At 41.9% G+C, this 14,294-nt stretch overlaps 1 protein-coding gene across 7 annotated transcripts in view; it reads left to right on the forward strand.

Moving 5' to 3' along the window:
• CYLD (CYLD lysine 63 deubiquitinase) overlaps positions 1–14,294 on the forward strand; it is a 516,546-nt gene that overhangs the window by 380,370 nt on the left and 121,882 nt on the right. For all 7 annotated transcript variants that reach the window (XM_086945164.1, XM_086945166.1, XM_086945167.1 and 4 more), the window contains exon 11: positions 5,897–5,988. In XM_086945164.1, the coding sequence (XP_086801290.1) occupies positions 5,897–5,988 (92 nt within the window). The remainder of the gene's footprint in view (positions 1–5,896; positions 5,989–14,294) is intronic.

Genomic DNA, 14,294 nt, shown 5'->3' on the forward strand with positions numbered 1-14,294 from the left:
CTACATATATATACCTTTTGACAGGTCTAACCTATTTGACGAGGAGGCAGATTCGGCCACAGCGTGTTCCTTGGATCATTTAGTGCCTGCCGGGCTGTTTCATTTTCAAGGGTACGCCAAAAGATTTGCATAGAGGCAGCACCAGACCCACCCTGCCCCTTAGCAGGCACCTAAGTCCTTTTGGGGTCAGGGTGGGGTTTGGGCAGGCAACATGGAGGTCTCCAGGGGTAACAATTGTCCCAGTCCCCCAACCCTGCAGCATCAGCCTCCAAGCTTGTCCTTAGTGGCACAAGACCTCTGGGTGTAGGAGGCTCGATCCATCATTTTTTTTGAAGGGTGGCAAAAAAAATCACTTCAGACTGATGTATTCTTCGGATCATTCATTGGGACTACAGGCTTCCATTCCTTTCTGATCTGCCACATCTTTCACCCACATCATAGCCGCTTTCAGAGCAGCACCTGGTCATTTTGTTACAGGAGATACAGGCTCCCTTGTCCAAAGGGGGCATAGAGTGCAATTGCCTCGGAAATAGGGACTGGTTGTTACTCCTGCTAATTCCACATGCCGAAAAAGGACGGTCACCTTTATCCTATTTTAGAATTTCACCCTCTGAACGCCTTTCTCCAGAAGAACACATTCAAGATGTTTTCTCTGGCACGGGGACAGTTTGCTCTGGATCTGGACAACTGGATCGTAGCCCTGTGCCTTCAGGGCCATTAATTTCATACACCTGTCCTGCAGTACCTGCGGTTCAAGATAGACCAAGAGCAGTTTCAATGGTCCCATAGGGCCTCATTAGTGCCCCTATCGTGGTCGCTGCACACCTTCGGAGTTTGGGGATGCCAGTTTTCCACTATCTCAAAGACTGACTGTTGAAGTCAGTCAGAGACCACTACCAGATGACTATGAACCCCCTGACATCATTAGGGTTCACAGTCATTGTGCCGAAGTCGCATCAGACTCTTTTGCAGAGGCTCCCTTTCGTTGGTGTAATCTTGGATACCGTTGAGTTCTGGGCCTTCCTTCCTCCACAACGGGTCCAGTGCTTTTGGTCGTGGGTCTCACTGAAAGGGGCTCTGAGGCTGCTTGGTCTCCAGCGTCCTGCTCATCGACTATACCAAGTGACATGTGGTCTTTGCAGTGAAATCTGAATTTTTTGCGGGCCCCGAACCGAGGGAACCTGTCGGAGTCCATCCAGGTTTCAGAGGAGACAGCAAACAATTTGCAGAGGTGGCTGCATGAATACTATTGGAATGCAGGCAGACCACTCTCGCTCCCTCACCCAGAGCTGACAGTGGTGACAGATGCATCGCTTCGGAGTTTGAGAGGTCATCTGGTAGACTTGGAAATCGGAGAACTCTGATCTCCAGCGGAAACCTGACTTCATTTCAATCTGCTGGAGTTGCTGGCCATTTGCCTGGTTCTTAAGGCTTTCCTCCTGTCCATCAAAGGTAGGCTCATACCACTGTCATATTGTACTGCAACAAGCAAGGTGACTGGTCCAGGCTCCTGTGCCAAGAGTCTGTTCTACTCTGACGTTGGCTGGGACATCAGGGAATTTCCTTGGCCGTGAACTACCTTACAGGATCTTTGAATACCAGGGTGTAGAAACTTGGCCAACAGTGCGTAGCAAATTACGAATGACGGTTGCACACAGCATGGTCCAGCATCTGAGACAACCCTGGCTAGATCTTTTCACTACCGCTGAGAACGTGCAGTGCCACTGATTTGTGTGCTGGAGGGTCCACAATGGCTCCTTCTGGGATTCAGTTCCAGCCAGAGTGGCCCACGGGACTCGTATACACCTTTCCGTCCCTACCTCTCCTGCCCCAAGTTCTGAAGATCAGGAACAACCTGGTCCCAGTCATCCCAGTTGCTCCAAATTGTTCCATGTGAGTGAGGTACCTGGAAAACCTCCATACATAAGCATCTGTACCATGAGCATGCTTTCTCTTTAGAAGCATCTTCTGTTGCAGCGGCTGGGCAAAATTCTTTTCCCGGGCCTGCAAAATCTACATCTTAATGCATGGAGAAGGGTTGGTGCCAGGTTACTGCGTTCTATCTCCCTCCTGAGGTTGTAGATGTTATCCTTGCTGCAGGGCACACCTCTACAACAATTTGAAGACATTTCACTATGCGGCAAACACCGACTTACCCTCTTCCGCTATTTGCCCTGTGGTCATTGCAGCTTTTGTTTTATTTGTGAGGTACCTTCCACCCCCATACACCTGCTTCCCTTCTGAATCTGTTGATAGATACTTCACCACCTACAACTCAGATCTATTTGTTCTTTTGCACCTTTGTGATGTCCCAGTGGGTTCTATATAAGGACACAAATGTCCTCACATTTATTCCCTTTGAACGGACGTACACCTTCTCACTGCGTCTTCTGACTGAGGACTGAGTTTCTTGTCGCAATTAGTTCAGCTCATCACATGTGTGCTTAAAGCTCTCTGTGCAGCTTTCATAACCACCTTTTTTCCCCCAGACAAACAGGTGTTGAGGACTAAGGCAGCCTTTGCCAAAAGACAAGATAAGGCAAAGTGCAGAAAAGGACTTTGTAAAGGTGGATAGTCTCTCTATCAAGATCTGCTACTCATTGGCCAAGAAGAAGCATCTGGAATGACGGAGGGCTCATTCCAATAGGACCAAGGCTGCTACCATTTTGTTGACTCTAGGAGTGCCTGTTCTCTACATTTGTCAAGCTGCGACATTGCCTATCCACCCCTGCAGGACTTTCTGGTCTATGCGCATTCCACAGACCCTCCACCTTGGGAGAGACTGCTTTGATATCTATTCTAAAGGTGAGGAATCTCTAGTTAGAAATATCCATCAGAGGAGCAGATTACTTACCTATATGATAACAATCTTTCTGGTGGATAATCTATCAAATCGCAGATTCATCAGTGCTCTCCTTCTTACACATTCTGTAAAATGGTCCTTTTTCAATTTAAAATTACTCCAAGCTAGAGATTTGCACACTTGCACTCTGTCAGCATGCAAGTGTGGTGCTTAATCCAGGTCCGTTAATCACTTTCGGATGTAACAAAGTCAAAGCATTCTTCCTGGCAAGCGGGAGCAGTACTGTCTGAAAGTTTTATTATCCACTCTGACGCCTGAGGAAGTTCTAAAGGTGAGGAATTGATGTAGGATCCACCAGTAAGATTGTTACCAAAGATAAGTAACTGTTTCTGCTTCACCATAAAGCAGCACAAGAGAAAACTGCTGTGGTTCTTCAATTGGTGCTTGCAAAGAACATAAACTAATTAATTTGCTGGTTGGACTGTAGTCCTCTACCAGTAAGCCTCTAGTAGTACTGTATGTCAGGGTGAAAACTAGTCAAATGTACTTGGGAACACTGGACCTAGAGGAATAGACATAAAACGGTTCTGCATTACAACTAACAAGGTGGTCAGGCTTTATCTTACTAGCTTGCTGCACCTCTTTCCGCCTGCCAGGGGTCTTATGTCAGTTTGAGCGTAAACTGGCCTTGACCAAACTAATGCACAAGCCCTTGAACATAAGGGTCTCATTTATCATGCAGCTTCTTTCCTGGATGCCCTCAGTGGTAAATCAGGGCACAGAAAGCCAAATACACATGTTTGTGTGAAGGACTTGTTCCACATTTGTTCTCATGTTGTTGACCTAAATATTTTGTTCCAGTCTGTTTCTACATCCACACTCTAAATTGGCTGGAAGTGCGCTCCAAATACTTGATGCCCTAAATGTGTTTTTTTTCTACTTGAATAATACTGGAGCTATGTGCTTTCTCAAGAACAACGTTTTATAATGTTTGGTGTGAGTTTTGGCTGAGACCATCCTGCCACTTATTTTCTGCGAAGGCCAGATCTTTTATTTGTAGTCTGAGCACACTCATATATAGTTAAGACCCCATCAGCAATTTTCTCCAGGTGTGTGCCTGCAAGAATGATATCTAGAACTAATATGTAGACTACAACACTCATTCTACATTTTTAAACTAATACCTCAATACTTTCTACACCTCTCCTTCCATGGTGGGTGTTCTGTAATACCATAAATGGATGGTCTAAAGGATATTATTGAAAATAAACTCTTCCTTTTCTTTGTTACGCACTGTCACCCTTGCCTACTAGCACATAACCTAGTGAGGGACAATTATAATATGATAATGCGCTCTATAACATACTTTCTCTCTGCCCTCGTGAATTTTTGTCAACTATGACATTTGTATGAGGATAACAAGAGTACTGCCCTCTATGTGGACAACTTCTGGACTTAGTGAGCCATTCAAACAAGTCTACTACCAATGCTTTGGCGGTGGCAAGGAGATATATGTGGAATATAGAACATTTATAGCATCGCTGTTTTGTTGATTCGGTAAAAAGCACAAATAACCTTAAAGCCTTCCAAAAAAAAAGAAATAACTGGATGATTTCCAGATCTACTGTGCATGTGTACTATACTACAAAATTCTGTTTCTACAAGGAGTTCCCATTTGTTGTGAGAATAGACTTATTTTATTTTTCTTTTACCAAGTGAAGGACAGACCATCTAAACACTACCATACCTTACAATAGCATAAAATGAATTGTACATCCTCATTTGAACTCTTTTCAATACACCAATGAGATTGCATTGGTACCTGTGAAACCTCTTTCATCTTCATGGGCTCCCTTTGTGTAGTGATATTAAGAGTTTTGCTTCTTTACAGGAGTCTGTTAGGCTCTTGTTTGAGAAGCAAATGTTTCCAGTACCCTCTGATTGGAAATGAATCAAGCCTTCCATCTGACTTAGATATCTATAGACTGTTACGTTTTTCCACAAAGTACGGACATAGGTATTGCTATGCTTTCCTTAGTTTCCCCAATTTCAACCACATATTAAATTCTTTTACATTTTAGTTTCTGTAAGTTTTTTTCTGTCTTTCAATATTTTGTATTGATGTTGAAACCAACATCGTCGTAATGAACTCCCTCAGAAACTCGTTGAAAGAAAGATTGGAGGTGTTATTATGGATTTCCCTACCTCCCTTATTTGGTCAGTGGTGTAAACAGTATGGTTTCCTGGAAATATCACTGTTTGATGGTGTAAAAACGTTTTTGAAGACTCCCGCTCAGTAAAGCCATACTGCTATGAGAGAAGACAAGAGAAGCAGGCCTAGCCAACACTGAGTCTGTAGTCCTAGTAGAGAAACCTTTCTCCATATTCCTTATTACAGTCACATGCAAATTAACTATAAACCTGCTCAACCGTTGTACCATCTTACAGTTTAGCTGTCCCGGCATAATTCCTGCTTTCAGTGCGAGCAGCTAAGATGAAAGGCAAAGTCAACTTGGAATTTCATGACCTTATAGAGGAACTTGGCCTTGTTTCACCATAAAGCCACAGAACTCCTTGGTAGCTTGCAATTGCTCTGAAATGTATGACGGGGGAAGCTTTACATGAATAATCGTACTATCGTTTAGAGCAATGCAGGACTGTCTTAATCCTGCACAGTAACGTTGCTGTCTTATTTCTCTTCTTGAAAGCTGCCCGTTGTCTCCATACATCACCACTCATCATAGGGCACCTTGCAAAATTGTAGTTTAGGGTGACGTCAGAATAAGCATTTTTTACAAACCATATTTAGAACATAACTTTCACTCAAAATTTGGACTGGTGTTAGGGAGTCGGGAAAGGGAATGAGTGATACAAATTTATAACCTGTTTTTTGAACCGGTAGCAAAGACTAATCATCCGCTCGTAATGTATCTTTTCCACCCTTGTTGTTACCGTGTATAACATTTTATATCCAAGTGTTGTTATAGAAAGATTGTCTCGCACGGAGTGGGGAAAAATTCTACCTCTGTGAATTATGCTATATGAAGCGATTTAAGATCCGAAATTCACAGAGAAATTTGTCTTGCTCTTTAGATATGGATATGTATGTGCTACAAAAATCATGAAGCTTAGAAAAATCCTAGAGAAAGTGGAGGCTGCATCAGGATTCACATCTGAAGAAAAAGGTGACTATGCGAACACATTGTAATCAAGGAAACCAAATAAAGTTGAAGTGTATTTCTAGATATTAGAGTACTCACATTTCCTTTTTCAATAGAATGTGGATTGTTGAATCCACTTGTAGCAAATATTGATACACAAAAGTGAGTCTTGTTTTATGTTGATTTTTTTTATAAAAGTTCCTGGAAAACAACCATAGATAAGGGTGACTCAAAGCATAGTATCTTCTGCAAGTAACGGTTGTTTGTCACTGTAAAATGTGTGACTTTTAATATAGGGTGCAGACGTTTGTTGATGTACTATGTGCCACACTGTGCCATTTAGTTGCCCCTTCATTGCACTGTATAATTTTATGCTTTGCATTGTACAATGTGGTTTTAATATATTTTCTGTTTAAAGTGGGATTTCAGTTGTCACAATTGGCAGCATTAATGAGAACCCTGTTGATGTAATTTATGTTATAGTATGTTTGAAGCCATGTGTTAAATTATAGATAGTACATGGTGGGTTTATAGTTAAAGTAAAACTTGTGTCTTACATTTGACTTTCAAGGCTTTTAAAGATTGTGTATTAACTACTTTTGTCCCTTCCAACATCGTTTTTTTTCAACAATTCTTATTTTTTTGGTACAAAAATTGAATTATTGAATAAGAGTATAAATCGCAGGTCAAATATACTTTGAACACACTCATAAGCCAAATAACAACAAACTCCAACCCACTAGTCCATTCTTTCCTCTAAACCCAACCCTTTTGTTGTGGAAAAAGACCTTCTTGGGAAAGCTCAAGTTTATGATTTCCCAACCAAGCCTGTATTAGTGGTGGGCCCCCTGGAATCAATAGAACTTCCTGTGGCCAATCAAACCAGAATGGTTTCACACATTTCCAAAATAGTGGTAAGACCTCATTTCCCCGCAAAGATTAATAATGTTTAACGATGTTTGGAAATGGTACAATCAGCCTGTACACGGTTCTCCATATCACACATGTTTAATGTTATTAACATAAAACAAATACAGGTACTACAAGATAGGGAGATGGTTGCCTTTATTCTTGTATAGTTGAGGTAGGGTGATATATAGCCAACAGGTGTTTCGCCCTGTTATGTTAATACATTTTGTAGCGTGCCCATATATACCCAACAAGTCGTCTTGGCGCTGTGTCTAGAAACAGTTCAGAAAAGGGGGTGGTGATGGACGGAGTATCTGAATTAAACAGAATACTCATACCCAGTCAACAGATCAGGGCTTGATCCATCACCGTTTTTGAGCTCACTGCCCCATCCCAGCTCAGAACCTGGCTACATGCAAATTAGTCTGTCCCTGGCCCAGTGCATCATGGGAACAGGGCAGACCAAACTACCAAGCCAATTCTTATACTGGGAAGGAAACAATCTTCCGGGGACTGGTTTCTGGCATTACAGCGATCTTCGGCCCGGCTTGCTTGAATCCTGATGGTGCAATGAGCGAGGGACTCGCATCTGAGTATACCCTTCCACGCTTATGGTGGACAAAACGATTCAGAAAAGGGGGTGGTGATGGACAGAGTATCTGAATTAAACAGAACACTCATACCCAGTCAACAGATCAGGGCTTGATCCATCACCGTTTTTTAGCTCACTGCACCATCCCAGCTCAGAACCAGGCTACATGCAAATTAGTCTGTCCCTGGCCCAGTGCATCATGGGAACAGGGCAGACCAAACTACCAAGCCAATTCTTATACTGGGAAGGAAACAATCTTCCGGGGACTGGTTTCTGGCATTACAGCCATCTTCGGCCCGGCTTGCTTGAATCCTGATGGTGCAATGAGCGAGGGACTCGCATCTGAGTATACCCTTCCACGCTTATGGTGGACTAAACGATTCAGAAAAGGGGGTGGTGATGGACAGAGTATCTGAATTAAACGGAACACTCATACCCAGTCAACAGATCAGGGCTTGATCCATCACCGTTTTTTAGCTCACTGCACCATCCCAGCTCAGAACCTGGCTACATGCAAATTAGTCTGTCCCTGGCCCAGTGCATCATGGGAACAGGGCAGACCAAACTACCAAGCCAATTCTTATACTGGGAAGGAAACAAGCTTCCGGGGACCGGTTTCTGGCATTACAGCCGTCTTCGGCCTTGTTTGCTAAATCCTGATGGTGCAATGAGCAAGGAACTCACATCTGAGTATACGCTTCCACGCTTATGGTGGACAAAACGATTCAGAAAAGGGGGTGGTGATGGACAGAGTATCTGAATTAAACAGAACACTCATACCCAGTCAACAGATCAGGGCTTGATCCATCACCGTTTTTTAGCTCACTGCACCATCCCAGCTCAGAACCTGGCTACTTGCAAATTAGTCTGTCCCTGGCCCAGTGCATCATGGGAACAGGGCAGACCAAACTACCAAGCCAATTCTTATACTGGGAAGGAAACAAGCTTCCGGGGACCGGTTTCTGGCATTACAGCCGTCTTCGGCCCGGCTTGCTTGAATCCTGATGGTGCAATGAGCAAGGGACTCACATCTGAGTATACCCTTCCACGCTTATGGTGGACAAAACGATTCAGAAAAGGGGGTGGTGATGGACAGAGTATCTGGATTTAACAGAACACTCATACCCAGTCAACAGATCAGGGCTTGATCCATCACCGTTTTTTAGCTCACTGCACCATCCCAGCTCAGAACCTGGCTACATGCAAATTAGTCTGTCCCTGGCCCAGTGCATCATGGGAACAGGGCAGACCAAACTACAAAGCCAATTCATATACTGGAAAGGAAACAAGCTTCCAGGGACCGGTTTCTGGCATTACAGCCGTCTTCGGCCCGACTTGCTTGAATCCTGATGGTGCAGTGAGCAAGGGACTCACATCTAGAAACAGAGTCCCATAGAAACTAATGAAGAAGGAGCTACTTAAGAAACCGCAGGGAACAGCAAATTATTTTGGTGCTTTCTAAAGCTAAGCAGGTTGATCTGTGGTGACCCAAGAACATAGTTCTATATGGGCGCTACAGTGGTTCAGGTTCGTAGTTCAATGAAAAAACATTTATAACTTAAAAAGATTCATTTTGAAAAATCAAATAAAGTACCCTCAAACAGTTATCAAAAATATTTTTTCATTAATGAAGAATTCAAATATACATTATTACATAAGGTGCTCACATGATTGCACAAAAAAATAAAACTAACAGAGCACAAACTATAGTGAGAAAAAAAATGGCAAAAAGGGAATATTATATACAACAAAAAATGTTGTGGGATCACAAAGACATGATACACTTAATATTTCCTCTTATGTTTTTTGCCCTTATTAATTTAGCAGGTCATCATCAGGGCAAAAACAGGTAGAGAGCAACCATCAATTCTGTCCATTAATTTTTGAACAGAATCTATACAAAGTCCGAAAGATCCTTAGTCACTTACAATATACACAAAACCACTGAGGATTTAGTGTGGCTTGAGGGCTAACGAAGTCACAAATTAAGTGGTGCCTCCCGAATTCAATCTGTAGGTATAGTTGAGATTACTGTCAACAAAGAAAAGAAATTCCAAATCTAAACTGGACCAAAGATTAAAACATAACCAAATTAGCTTTATTTAACAAAAAATCACTACAAATAATCCAAGAGATGCACAAGTACCTGTGTCACAGTCCACTCTTCTCGTCAGTGCACTCCAAATTACGTGAGTGTCGACGTTCAGTAGTGCATGTTTTAATGAGCACTAGTGGCAATTCAAAATGAAAGGAATGACCTAAATTACTTTAAAAACCAAGCAAATTTCTTTGGAAACTCATTGCCTCTAATTTCCATATTTGAGGGCCAAAAGGCAACATTTAATAATGCCACTGCTAAATTGGGATTGCAAGGTAAAAGAGTAATATTAGAAAAGGTACCCAATTACAGAATCTTGACGGTCGTGCAGTTGTGTCAATCGTGAAGTCCTCTCTGGTACGCAGACACATAGCTGAAGACAGCGCCCCATGTTCTCTCCAAAGGTAGTGAAAGATTTATAAACCACACATATGCTTATATGCTCCCATAACACATCCAACAAAACCAACAATGAAAAGAAAAGAGTTGACCAAACCCAGTATGGAATGCGCATCAATAATTCAAACAATTGGGGAGTTAGAAAAGCCGTTGTTTCTTAAAGCCTTGCTGCCGATGTTGGGAAAAATACTTTTAAATGAGTCAATGATAAAGAAGGAAAAGGTAGTAAATCACTAAATATATATATGTTCCTGAAACACGTTTGGCTTTACAAGGGATGCTGGTTTCTGAGTGAGGTGACTGCCTGCTCAAATAAAAGAATACCTTTTTATCTGCGCTTCCTGTGGATTTCCTCTGTTTGGTGCTTCCTGAGCGATGGAGATATATATATATATATATATATATATATATATCTATATATATATATATCCTACAGTAGGTAGTTATAGTTAGGATTTTTTTCAATGTTAAATCTCAAAATTCTATTTGGAATACCTTTGGCGCCGGTTGACGAATCTGCCTGAAAATTTCCTCAAAATGGCCTATTTGAGCTCCGGTCCTTCCCTGAAAGTTTGGGGGGGGATTCGTCAAGCGGGGGCCGAGATAAAAGGGGGGTCCCAAAACGCGTTTTCCCCATGTTAATTTTCATAGGGCGGTCGACCTCACTTTTAGCCCGAACGGCTGAATGGATTTCCACCAAACTTGGCAAAATTGTAGGGACTGGTAGCCCGATGTGCCTTTGCTATGTCTCAAGATATGTCCTCCAGTGGATTTTGAGTAATTTAGGTTCAAAAAAATATATATATCTGTAAGCTCCCCGGTGCCCGTACCGGGGCGCGAACCAGCACGCGGAAAGCTGATTGGCTCTCGGGTGTCTGTAAACATTCGAAACAGTCCGGAGCGGCCGCCATCTTGTGTCTCGGTAGGATCGAGACACAAGAGGTGGCCAAAACAAAGGGGGAATTGACCAAGGGGGCAGGGTAGACCCCCCCCCCCCCTGACCCCCTAGGTTTGATGTGGGGGCTATAAAAGGGACACGCTGGGCAAAAAAAAACATTCTTTTTTCGATTTGCGCGGGGGAGCACCGGGGAGCGCACCAGGGAAAAAAGAGAATGGCAGAGTTTAAAAATGTAAGTCATTTTATATAAATGGGAGGTAGTTCTGAAAAGAACTGTTTTTTTTTCTTTTTGTTGTTTTATATTTTTTTTGATTTTTGGAACATTTTTTGGGGGGGATTTTCAGAACAATTTTATATTTTTTTGTAGTTTTTCTGGGGTGAAACAAAAGACAGGGAATTGCAAACAGCTCAACTGGAGCAAAAAAATAGAAAAAAATTAAGGTTGCTTGCTGCAGTGATGGTTGTCTGCAGCTCTATTAAGTAAAGTGATGCTCTGCTCACCATAAGATATAGTTTTGTTGCAATATATGCAAACAAATTTAAATTTGGAAAATTTTGTTTGAACATTAGGGACCATCTCCCTAGCCTCTGCACCCGATGGAGTGGGTTGGTTGGAGGTGCCTGAAGTTGAAGGATGGGGAGGGTTCTTGCTAAGTTGCCTGACTTCAGCTCTTGAATAATTGTTTGGGTGCTTCCTCTGCATTTGCCTTATCATCGTGTGGTTCCCAAACGAATATTTCCTGTTTGGGTTCCCTCATGACAGTTCTTGGTCACAGATGAGGCAAGTGACCTTTGCTGCATTAACTTTTTTGGCACCCCTTGGCATTTTGAAAAACTCCCAAATAAAATGATCTTTGGGTTTGTATGGGGGAGTGTCCTCAGGCAGATATTGCCTCTCCTCCTGCTCCTCTTCGTCCTCCTCTTCTTCATGACCACCAATGTTGTCTTGTGGTGGTCTTTGTGGTGGTGGTGGAGGTGGTGGTGGTCCAGATGCACCTGCAGCTGCTACTACTGAAGCCATTTTGCACAGTCTTCTTCACTCAAACAACAAAGTGAAAATGAGGAAAAAAGGTGGAGTCTTTCATCATTTGGAAAACAAAACTGTTGTGAACCTATCAAAAGTGTTATTTTCAGGTCACATGACCCGACGCGCTTACGCTACGCGCCCCGGGGCGCACCCAGGGGCACGTCGCGTAAGCGCGTCGAATGCTTCCGGGTGCGTTTACGCCGTGCGTATCACCCGGACGCGCCTACGCAATACGTCACGATCATGTTTTCGTTTGCGACATTGGCGCTAACGGGACGCTCCCCGGTTCGCACACCGGGGCGCTTCAAATGAGTACGCTCTCCGGGGCACTCACCGGGGCGCGCACCGGGAGCACTCCAAGGCAAAAAAAAAAAATTTAAACAAAAAAAAAGGGAAACATTGTAGGGACTGGTAGCCCGATGTGCCTTTGCTATACACAAGTGGTTTTTACGAAAATTAACTTTGAAAAACATATATATTGTGCTACATTGGGCTATATATATGTTAGAGCCCAAATGTAGCCCAAATGTAGCCCAATGTAGCCCAAAGATGGCCACCAGAGACAAAAAAAAACAAATGTAGCCCAAATATCAGCCATATGTAGCCCAACTATAGCCCAATGATAGAATGTACCAGAGTGTTCTAAAGAACAACTAGAGAGTTAACAGTCTTACTTATAAAGTGAGGCTTCTAGTTAGGTATTAGCATTTAAAAAACCTATGAAATTCACTGAAAAAACCATAGGTTTCACACCAGTTATAGTTAGGAATTAGCATTTAAAAAAACCGAAGAAATTCACTGAAAAAACCATCGGTTTCACACCAGTTATAGTTACCTGGAAATTTTACTGACATAAAACCATTGAAATTCCACGTTATAGTTAGTTGGACTCACTATAACTTGCGCGTGTAATGCACTGCTGATGACATCACATATTACATCACTCACGACATGGTCAGTGACATCACTCATGACATCCCTGATGACACCATCCTTGTGACAGAGTGACTGACCTCCTTTCACTGTAAAGTAACCCTTGAAACACATATTCAAAAATAGAAACTAACATTTACAAAAAAGTGGAGATACCTATACCAGTTACAACAACCAATTCAGTAATTCCACCATCTATATACACATCCACTCATTCACCAACAGTTCTATATAGTCATTCATACATATACTCACTTATCATATGTAGTGAGACACCTTTACATCCGCTAACACACCGACAGTCTTCCAAAAGTTGCTAACACACATACTCACACATGCTAATAAACTATTGAACATCCATTTATTTGCATATACAGCTATACACACACTACCACCTTACTTCTAAGGAAACTTACACATACTTACTCTCTTAAACAATCACTTATAGAAACACATACTTATTAAAACAAGAACTCTTTCAATCTCTCACTCTCACATATACATCAATACTCACATATACTAGATTAAAACATATGTAGCTACTGATAAAGACACTAGTGAGACAGTCATTCACTTAATAACACATACATGTACACACTCATTCACCCATACAGTCCGGCACACATGCTGTCTTCAAAACACATACAAACAGTGAGTCAGTCATTAATGGTGCTAAGTAACACCCCCACCAAATCAAACCGACAAATATAAAGATACTAAAAAAACATCTAATAACCCATATACACACACATGCAGCTACTCACCAACCCATGTAGCCAATTATACACAAAGTGAAACACTGATACATATATTTAAATATTTATAAATTACTCGCTAGTATATGTATTCACTAAGATACACTTAATAATAAGCCAGTTAACCAATCAATTTTTTTTTTAAAACATTCATTAAAACATTTATTTAAACATTTATTCTTCCATCGACCTTTACATATACATATATAAAAAATATTTATTTTTCAGAAAGATACACATTCATTGGATGGTGTCATCAGTGATGTCATGAGTGATGTCACTGACCATGTCATGAGTGATGTAATATGTGATGTCATCAGCAGTGCATTACACGCGCAAGTTATAGTGAGTCCAACTAACTATAACTTGGAATTTCAATGGTTTTATGTCAGTAAAATTTCCAGGTAACTATAACTGGTGTGAAACCTATGGTATTTTCAGTGAATTTCTTAGGTTTTTTAAATGTTAATTCCTAACTATAACTGGTGTGAAACCTATGGTTTTTTCAGTGAATATATAGAGTTGCGGCTAGGTAGGCATGCACTTACAGGTAGGAATTGATGCCAGCGCAAGGGCGCGAGCTGCGAACAGAGTCCCTTTCCTGCCAGGCGCGTTTCGGCAACTCTTTCTTTATATATATATATATATATATATATATATATATATATATATATGGAACAGTCTCTGCTATCTCTCGCCCGGAGCCCAGTCCTGGATAC

This window comes from Lissotriton vulgaris, chromosome 12 (genome assembly GCF_964263255.1).
Source record: "Lissotriton vulgaris chromosome 12, aLisVul1.2, whole genome shotgun sequence".
Classification (NCBI taxonomy): domain Eukaryota; kingdom Metazoa; phylum Chordata; class Amphibia; order Caudata; family Salamandridae; genus Lissotriton; species Lissotriton vulgaris.